Source organism: Balaenoptera acutorostrata, chromosome 13, assembly GCF_949987535.1.
Source record: "Balaenoptera acutorostrata chromosome 13, mBalAcu1.1, whole genome shotgun sequence".
NCBI lineage: Eukaryota > Metazoa > Chordata > Mammalia > Artiodactyla > Balaenopteridae > Balaenoptera > Balaenoptera acutorostrata.
Window position 1 is genome coordinate 52362061 of NC_080076.1, and position 10274 is coordinate 52372334.

Consider the following 10274-nt stretch of genomic DNA (forward strand, 5'->3'; position numbering starts at 1 on the left):
GCAAGAGGTTAGGAAGCCCTAACCTTCCTCAAAAACAGAAGGTGTATGTCTGAGTGGCGTTCTTTGTAAACCGGTTACCAGGGTCCCGGGGACAGAGCAGCTGGCGCAGTTGACGGCAGTGGCACTTACCCGGCTGGGCCCTTCTCCCCTCCCTCTGCCTCCATCTCTGGGCACAGTCCGCTTTCCTCCTCCACCTGGGTCTCCGCTGCTTCTTCTTCCTTCCGGGGGGTGCACTGACGCTTCTCTGCAGCGACCCCAAGACTGACGGGGCTGGAGAAGGAATGCTCCAGGATCCCGGGCCCCGACCCGAACTCCTGGGCAGTGCCTCAGCCAACACAAGGCAGCTTGGTGAAGACATGGCCTCGTCCTCCTTTTACAGAGGTGGGGGGTGGCAGAGGAGGGCCTTGGCGAAATTCCAGAAAATCCCCGTCGTGTCCTGTAAATCCCCGGTCAGTCTCTGTAGGAAAATGGCCTTGCCCCTTGAAGAGAGAAGTCAGCCTCACGCTCACCCTGTGTCTGCTCTCGCCTCCCGTGTGCACCGGCCACCGTGGATTTCTGATGTTCCCGAGCGCATTTAAATGCCTTGGGGAGCTCGTCACCAGTGTTGTCCCTTCCCTGCTGCTGTTTTTAAAGTTGCATATCTCAGCCAGTAGTTCTAGATTTGGTAACTGTGACATTGGGAATATGACTTAGCCTTCCAAAGGCTTAAATTCTTTATATATAAAATTTTATGGGTGGGCTTCCCTGGTGGCGCAGTGGTTAAGAATCCGCCTGCCAATGCAGGGGACACGGGTTCGAGCCCTGGTCTGGGAAGATCCCACATGCCTTAGAGCAACTAAGCCCGTGCACCACAGCTACTGAGCCTGCGCTCTAGAGCCCGTGAGCCACAACTACTGAGCCCACGAGCCACAACTACTGAAGCCTGCGCATCTAGAGCCCGTGCTCTGCAACAAGAGAAGCCACCACAATGAGAAGCCCGTGCACCGCAACAAAGAGTAGCCCCCGCTCGCCGCAACTAGAGAAAGCCCGTGCGCAGCAACGAAGACCCAACACAGCCAAAAATAAATAAAAAATAAATAATTTTTTTAAAAAATTATATTAAAAAAAACCACTTTATGGGTTTATTATGTAAGGACTAAATATACAGAAAGCTGCTAGCAGCTCTGCTAGGTTGGGTGGAGGGTGGGGTGGTGCAGCCAGAGGAAATATTAGTTTCTTTTTTAGCCTTTACATCTTTTTGTTTTGTTTGTTTATTTATTTATTTATTATAAATTTATTTATTTTTGGCTGTGTTGGGTCTTCGTTGCTGTGTGTGGGCTCCTCATTGTGGTGGCTTCTCTTCTTGCGTAGCATCAGCTTCAGTAGTTGTGGCACCCGGGCTCAGTAGTTGTGGCGCACGGGCTTAGTTGCTCTGCGGCATGTGGGATCTTCCTGGACCAGGGCTCACACCCGTGTCCCCTGCATTGGCAGGTGGATTCTTTTTTTTTTTTTTTTAAAGAAATTCACATTCTTTTATTTATTTATTTATTTATTTATTTATGACTGTGTTGAGTCTTCGTTTCTGTGCGAGGGCTTTCTCTAGTTACGGCAAGTGGGGACCACTCTTCATCGCTGTGCGCGGGCCTCCCACCATCGCGGCCTCTCCCGCTGCGGAGCACAGGCTCCAGACGCGCAGGCTCAGCAGTTGTGGCTCACGGGCCCAGTTGCTCCGCGGCATGTGGGATCTTCCCAGACCAGGGCTCGAACCCGTGTCGCCTGCATTAGCAGGCAGATTCTCAACCACTGCGCCACCAGGGAAGCCCTGGCAGGTGGATTCTTAACCACTGAGCCACCAGGGAAGCCCCTAGCCTTACATCGTTTTAAATCCTCTTTTTATAGAATGCTTTCAGAATCCCTACTGGTTTGTGTTGTTGATAAATTTAGTTAAATGCTCCAAGAATTTAACCTTTTCTTGCTCTCATAATGTTCCAGTCAATACTTAAATGAGTTATTTTGGCTTTAAAAAAAAAACTTTAAAAATATTACAACATGATAGTAAAGGCATGATGATGGTGATGGTAATGGCTGGAATGCACAGACCCCTAAATGAGACAACACAGAAGGTGCACGAGGCTCCCAGCGCTTACTCACTAGGCCCGCAGTTATTGGCTCCCTGGCCTGTGCTGAAAGGTGAGGATGTGAGAACGAGAAAGTCATGGTGCCCCGGCCCTCGTACGGTTACATCCTAATGCTGTGCTGTCAGTGGTGCTTATTTTACAATTTGTAAGTATATTCTTTTGAAAACATTTGTTGTGTTCATCTGTTGGTTCTTCCAGATGAGCGCTTCTGAGGAGTCAGATGAAATGCCAATGCCAGATTCCGAGAGTGTGTTCGTCATCCCTGGGAGCGTCCTCCTGTGGCGAATAGCCCCGCGGCCTCCCAATTCGACCCAGGTGAGGTTGGGCGTGCTGAGCGCGGCCTCCTGTTTACTGGGCTCTGACGGTGCTTTTTCCCCGGCCCAGGCGGGACCAGGAGGAGGCGGGTGGTCATCAAAAGCTCCTAAGTCGTCCCTCTGCGGCTTCTAACCCGGGACCGGGCATTCCTGCCGCCCAGGCCTCCTGGTGTCTGGCTGGCCAGGACACCTTGGCGTGCGGCTTTGGGGGGCTTCGTTAACAGTTACTGAGCAGCAAGACTGACTGTCGTTAAATACAAGGTGGCGCAGCCAGATCTAGCAAGTAAGGATTTAAATGAAGAACGGAGAATATTGGCTTTGCTTGTAGCTCTCCTTTGAGGTGATGGTGGAAGATATTCATGCTGGGAGGCCTGCTGGGGGTGTTTCTTTGAGACAGATTCCCACAGGTGGCGCAGACTTGGGTGAAAACACTGAGATGTGTGATCTGCGAAAGGCCGACCGTCGTCACCACCGAACAGGGGCTCATTGTCAACTGTTTCTACCTTCAGGGTTTCATTCTGCGTTATGCCCTGGTATATGTTAATTTGAACATTTTCTTCTTTTCAGATGTATAATTTTACTAGCTTTGCAATGGTTTTGAATGAAGTAGACAAGGAAATGGAGAGTGTGATTCCTAAGACAGACTGCAGGCTACGTCCTGACATCAGAGCCATGGAAAATGGGGAAATAGGTAACTAGCACCTGACGGCGGCACCAGTGAAGATTGATTTCTTTGAGGAGGGTGGTTGGTTTTACTCCGGGTCACTGTCAGTATTTTAGTATGTTAGCACTTAGCATTTTGTACGTTAGCACAACCATCTTTAGTCTCTCTCAGAGACTTTTTAAAAAGTATTTATTTATTTATTTGGTTGCTCTGGGTCTTAGTTGTGGCACGCGGGCTCCTTAGTTGTGGCAGGTGGGATCTAGTTCCCCGACCAGGGATCAAACCCGGGCCCCCTGCATTGAGAGCGTGAAGGCTTAACCACTGTGCCACCAGGGAAGTCTCTAAAATTTTTTTTAAAATTAAAATTCAATTTAAATTCAGAAACTTTGGTTTTAAATTTGGAAATCTGAGGTGGACCTTAGCAGCTCATATTTCATTGTCTCAGTGATACTCCCTAATTTAATGTAATACATATGGCCAGAGGCATATCTTACATATCAGAGGAGAATTTGGGACAGTAATATCACATTTATCAACTTTAACTATATTCTGACTAGTTATTTCACTACATATTTCAGAATTTAAAGAGCACCTTGTGAGCCTCAAAGAAGTGCTTGGCCTTGGTTAATTCTGACATTTTATTTCGTGCTGTTAAATTTCTTCTTATTCAGTGGTTCTCAAAATGGGGACAGTTTTTCCTCCAGGGGATGTGTGGCCGAGTCTAGAGACTTTGGCTGAAACATCTGGGGGACTGATGCTGGCATCTAGTGGATGGGGGCCCGGGTGCTGCTAACGTCCTGCTGTGCCCAGGACAGCCCCCCGCGAAGAATCATGGGGTGCAGCGTGTCAGCAGGGCCGAGGCTGAGAAACCCTGCCCTAACTAAACACTGACCCTCCCTGTGAATTATCAGTGAGACAGTGCAACAGCGCTTTGGAAAATGGTTTGAATTTCTTACGAATGGAATCTGGAGGAGCTCTGTGAGGTCTCACTAAGAATTTAGAAAATTTTCACGTGTATTCAGTTTTTCCACCGAATTTTTCACTGAAGCATTTTAACATGATTTTTTTTTTTTGGCCTTAAGAATAAGCCGGCACCTTGGGTAAATGCAGAGGTTGTTAAGGGCAAAAGCTATAGGAGAGGACCGGGTCTTGAGTGTGAACTTGGGGATATGTTAAAATTTTGCCAGGATAAATTTCATGGTGTTCATGTTCTGATAAAATGGAGACGTGCTGCTACCTGACTCCGTAAAGTGATTGTGTTGAGTGCTGTGCCTGGCAGCCTCTACGTGTAGAGTAACGGTTTTCACTGATGTGCTGACTCTAGAGCAAGCTAGTGAAGAAAAAAAGCGCCTTGAGGAGAAACAAAGAGCGGCCCGCAAGAGCAGATCCAAGTCGGAAGAGGAGTGGAAGACGAGGTGCGATGAGGGGCGGGGTCGGGGGGGGTGGCGGCTGGCAGACATGGGACTGCAGAGCCTGGCTCACTGCGCCCTGCGAGTTGTCAGGTATTTTCCACTGACTAAGTTCAAGCTGAAAGGGCCGCATGTGTGCCAAGAAAAAGGACTGTTTGGAAGTTAAGTTTAAAATATTCCTACACGATTACCACAGGTAAGTGTCAGTTAAGCAAACTATCTTTCCTTCTTATTCAGCAAAACACTGTCCCTTCTATTTTTAAGAGGGAAGGTAGAGTTACAGATTTTGGCATGAAATAGGTTCAGAGCCATTTGCTTATATATGAGTAAAATTACAGGGCTATTAGCTTATACATATATCATGTATCAAGGATATTTAGACAATGCCTTTACTCTTCCAAACACAAGGGATTTGACATGTCGTGGAAATACGATTTGTTAAAGTGACATCTTGGATTCCATTCAGCAACAGAAACTGGGCAATAAAATTTGCAAATTTTGAAAGTTTGTTCTTTTTAAGAATCAGGAGTTACTTAGTCACTTGTATTGAGTAATAGAATCTCTTGTAAATAGGAATAGAATAAAAACATTTTCTACATTTATATTATGTAATAGAAACCGTTGTCCCATTTTTCAAAGTTATTAAATTTCAGAGCCAATATGGGCATAATTTCACAAGCAGTTTAGTCGATATTTTTTTGTAGCCCTTTTGCGTCTTACACAGTTATTAGAACTAGAAATGACCTTAGATAGCATCTAGTCCAGTGGTTTTTGGACTTTTTTGTTAGCATCAAAATCTTTTTTGCCAACGGACACGTAAAGAATCTGCAAATATAGAACACACGGCCACCAGGCTGCTCGGGTGGGACAAGAGCTGAGCAGCAGGGCTCACCTTCTCCCACCCACACACATGCAGGATCTGGGAAACCACTGGAAAGCCATTAGTCTGGAAGTCCCCTCGTTGTATGTGAAGAAACCAAATGCTGGTGTATTTCATTTAAGAGACTTGCTCAAGGACAAGTATGCCGCAGACCATGATTAGAAAGAACCACAAAAACCAAAAGCACATTGCTTTACTGCAATCCCTTCTAAAAGATTTGATAGATTTTAATCATTATTTCTAGTCTCTTTTGCGGAAAACCCACTTTGTACTGTATTTCTAATTTGTTTTGTTTTTTTGGCCACACCACACAGCTTGCGGGATTTTAGTTCCCCGGCCAGGAAATTGAACCCCGGGCCCACGGCAGTGAGAGTGCCAAGTCCTAACCACTGGACCGCCAGGGGATTCCCTATTTCTAATTATTAACTCCTTTACTTTTCTGGCCACATTTTCAAGTGTGCAAAGTAAGAGAAAAGTATTACTGTCAGGTAAAGTCTTACGTGCAGAAAGCAAGGAGCTTTAGACAGCTCTGTGGTAGCCTGAAAATAAAAACTAGAAGCTACGTTTGTGAGCTCCACTTGGGAGCCTTAACACATGCTTGCTTCCACTGCTGTCTCTTAGCATCAGTAGTTCTTATATGAATATACAGACCTTAAAAATGACCCTACTGACCTTTTTGTCCAGATGAATATGTGCTTGGAGTCTTTTTCCAGTAGTGGTGAGAGGTGGCATTCACTAATGGGTCTTCTCCTGGCTGATAACGTGCTTTTTGAACAGCTTGGTTCAGTTTGTGTCGGGGTGCGGATGGGGCAGTTTGTAAAGGAACGTGTTCTGCCCGGTAGAGCTGAAACCAGCCCTCAGAAATCAAACCCAGAACCTTACTGTAACCTGTCCCCAATTCTTCCACACTAAAAGCTGGCTTTCCTGTTAATACCAGTTTCACTCATTTGAAAAGAGTTCCAGCTTTGGGATTGTTCAGGCTTTAAACTATGGCTCCTGCATATGGAAATGGCTGCTTGTGATCCTGCCCTGTTTTCCTAGAGGAGCCCAGAGACCTTAATAAGTGGGGTTATGTGGGGAGAAAGTGGGGGGACTGGCGATAGACACAGGATTTGAAGAGAAGGTGGGTGGTGAGGCCAAAAAAATTGATGAAGTCACCTCTTCCCCCAGTGCAAGCATCGTGCAGAATTAATATTTTATCTAATGTTATTTTACTGACATAGACCCACGGACTCTGTAGACTCAGAAACACTGACTAAAGGGTAACAAAGAACAAAGATACCTCCTCGCCCCCCTCCCTCCTTTTCTTTTGCCTCTGCTTGCCTAAAATGTTTAATAAGACTTTGAAAAGACAGCATGGACTTTTTTGTATGTGGAGGGGGGTACGCTGATGGCAGCAGAGTTTTCCAGACGTGAGTGCTGGAAATTAAGAGACTAGATGTTGAGAGAAACTCTAATCCCTAGTATCAGACCTTCAGATCTGAGGTGCCCATCTTTAGTGCCATGTTGCAACTCTCTCCAAGAAGTGCTCCCCGAAGGGAGGCCTTGCAGACATGGCCTTTAGAGCACTTGGCTTATGTGTGAACAAAAAAACGTTCTTTGCTATTGAATCTACTGTTCTGCACAGTCTCTTTGCACTTGACTTTCCAGTTGTCCACTTTGTATGGAAGAAATCCTGTGGCACAGGCCTGAGGCTTGGTTGATTTTTAGAATTATTTTTGGTTACCTTGATTTTGATTTACCTGATTTTCTGAAGTGCTTGATTTTACTAAGACTGACTACAAAAGTGCTTTTACTACGTGGACTTTTGAGACCAAAAGGAGTAAAATTGTATACTTCATATTAGACAAAAATTCTGTGACTTTGATCAAACAGTGGTTCCTTAAAGTATTTCCAGCTTGGTTACCAAAGTCTGAAACACAAATATCTTGATCATTTAAAGTAGACTTCTAAATTTTCTAATTAGGGAAAAGTCCCAAAAGCAAAATAATATGTGTAATATTCTAGAAAATCTGGCCTAGTGGGCATTTATTATATCAGTCTTCAAGGAATTAGCCTAATCTGAAGCATTTTTTATGTCTTAGGGTTTTTAGTGCTGCTGCAGTGATTAATAGGACCACTTGGGACTTATCAAACAAATCTAAGCTCACTCTAATTGTTAAATATTTTTAGAGGCAATTTATTTGGAAAGAATGACAAAGACATATGAAACTGTTTTCATAAATATTACTGAAAACTAAATCATATTAGAAAATGTTATACACATTGAAATTTGAACCTTTTGAACAAATAATTTTTCATTTCCATTACCCAGAGAAAGCTGGGAATGTGGAAAATGGATGACTTGGTTCATTTATTTATTTATATGAATTTATTTATTTTTGGCTGTGTTGGGTCTTTTTTGCTGTGTGCAGGCTTTTCTCTAGTTGCGGCAAGCAGGGGCTACTCTTCGTCGCAGTGCGCGGGCTTCTCATTGCGGTGGCTTCTCTTGTTGCGGAGCACGGACTCTAGGGCGTGCGGGCTTCAGTAGTTGTGGCTCATGGGCTCTAGAGTGCAGGCTCAGTAGTTGTGGCGCACAGGCTTAGTTGCTCCGCGGCATGTAGGATCTTCCTGGACCAGGGCTCGAACCTGTGTCCCCTGCATTGGCAGGTGGATTCTTAACCACTGCACGACCAGGGAAGCCCTATGACTTGTTTTTTAAAGGGCAAGAAAATTAGGGCAGCTCTTTCTAGAATTTGAAAGATGTTAAAAGCTAGATGCAGCCTATGAATCTCTATTAGTATGGAGAAAATGAAGACCCAGGAAGATTTGGATCAGATTAATTTCAGTGGATTATGTGTAACAGTATATTTGACAAATCATGGTCTTTAACAACTTTGATATCAGTGACTAGCTTGGGCAAGTTATTTAACTTCTCTGACATTGAGCTTCTCATTGGTAAAATGAAGCTAAGAGTTTGGTGGTGGGGTGGCATTTACTCTGAATCAGGCACCTTCATATTACTGTAGGTAAGAGGTAAAAGTTAATTTCCGTATTCTAATTCCTTATTCCCCATTGCTTAATAGAATGCTTTTAGGGAATGGGCCTAGGTGAACAATTAGACAAGTTACTGTTGCTGAATGCTGTGGAAAAATCCTTAAACCTTTTGGGTGGTCTCATTACATACTTCGGAAAATTATTCTATATACGTGCTCTCTAAAAGCACTTAAAAGTCTCTTTGGAAATCCCTAACTCACAGAACAAAGTGAATCGCTGCAGTAGGGGAGTCTGCAAGCTAGTGAAGCAGCAGGAGCCCTGTGATCAGAAACAGCTTCCCCCATAAATCTTGTCTTTCCTCTTTAAACAGGTGGTTCCATCAAGGTCCTAATCCCTACAGCGGAGCCCAGGACTGGCTTTACTCGGGCAGCTACTGGGACAGAAACTACTTCAATTTGCCTGACATTTATTAAAACATAGACAAGTTGGGGCATTTGGCTAATCTACAGATAAGACTTAAACCTGTGTTTTAAAATTTTCTTCTTTGGTTTCTACTCATCTTTTAAAAAGAGAAAAAAATCCTCTCATGATAACTTGCATTTCACCCAACAAAAGTAGGGCATAAGGTGGATACTGGTGATGAAAGTCTTTGGAAAAATGGGTAATTTTGCCATCCAAACACGCTTATTTGGAATACTGTTTTATATAGAGGTATGGGAAACTGTTGGAGAATATGCTTTTTGATGGTTGCTGTTGCCATATTTACTGAAGGTTTATACCTAAATGTAACTTTAGCTTTATGGAATTATATAGTAACCCAAATCAAGTTATTTTGAATATTTTTAGGCTGTCATGCTTGAATGTTTTAGATTTAACTTCGAAATGTTTAGAATTCTCCTATATGATGTTTATATGCTCAAATATAGAGGTTATGCCATTTTGTAAAGACTGCCTTGAAAAGATGGCTTTTCTTCTTACTAATCCTCTCAATTTTACCCCTTCCCACCTCTAAAAAGAAAAAAACAATGCCTGAATGTTGAGAAGAGGTATTCCTGATTTGAAAATTCTAAACTGGAAAAGGTATTTCATTTGCTTATTTTAGTGCTCTGATTTTATTTTTACAATTTTCTATAATTAAAATGTTTGAATTGTACATGTTTGAATTGAAAATATGTATAAAACCTAGCAATTCACAAAAATACCCTAGAAATATAGATTTTAGTCACCATCATTACATAATGACAAACCTTTAAATGCTTCAACTCCCAGTGGCAAATGCCACCAGAAAAATTCAGTTGTACTCATGTATTATAAGTATCAGACTATATAGAAGGAGGTCCTGTGCATTTCAAGTTTGCAAGGCACCTGTGTACTTAAGATATGTATGGAGACCTACTGTACAGTAGCTTTGCCCCTTTAATTGGGGTACATTAATCTTACGGTATTTATCCACCCAACCCCAGACTGAGATATTGCTTCCAGGGGGCCTTAGGTAGCTGCCAGTAAGTTATTTTAATGGCTGTCTTGAAGTTAACAAGTGTTATAATCTACCTGATGCTAAATAAAGGCTTTAGAATGTTCAAAACAGTGTGGTCTCTTTTAAACTTTGAAATATACTAATGCTGCACTTAATAGGATGCCAAGTTGTCAAGTGTCCTTACAAGAAAGTAAGTCCTTGTGCTGCCAAGGTTCCCGGGGCCAGAGAGCTCACCCCCGGGCTCATGTGCTAAGTAGGCAGTTAGCACTCACTGTTCTCTGGGTAAATACAGTATTAGAGCAAGGTGCCACTGTGTTCACTTGGTGTGAATGCCAAATACAGAATTATCAAGTGGAATACCTTGGTAGAAAATTGCTAGAGTGGAAAGGTTAATTTTTCTTTTTTTTTTTTTTACAATGTATACGAGTTGGAAAATG

The 10274-nt window shown here is 43.4% G+C and overlaps 1 protein-coding gene across 7 annotated transcripts in view; it reads left to right on the forward strand.

The window, feature by feature from the left end:
• OSBPL1A (oxysterol binding protein like 1A) overlaps positions 1–9901 on the forward strand; it is a 220353-nt gene extending 210452 nt beyond the window's left edge. For all 7 annotated transcript variants that reach the window (XM_028162694.2, XM_028162696.2, XM_028162695.2 and 4 more), the window contains 4 exons: positions 2316–2432; positions 2999–3122; positions 4420–4510; positions 8731–9901. In XM_028162694.2, the coding sequence (XP_028018495.2) occupies positions 2316–2432; positions 2999–3122; positions 4420–4510; positions 8731–8833 (435 nt within the window). In that variant the 3' untranslated portion in view covers positions 8834–9901. The remainder of the gene's footprint in view (positions 1–2315; positions 2433–2998; positions 3123–4419; positions 4511–8730) is intronic.
• Positions 9902–10274: the final 373 nt, after the last annotated feature.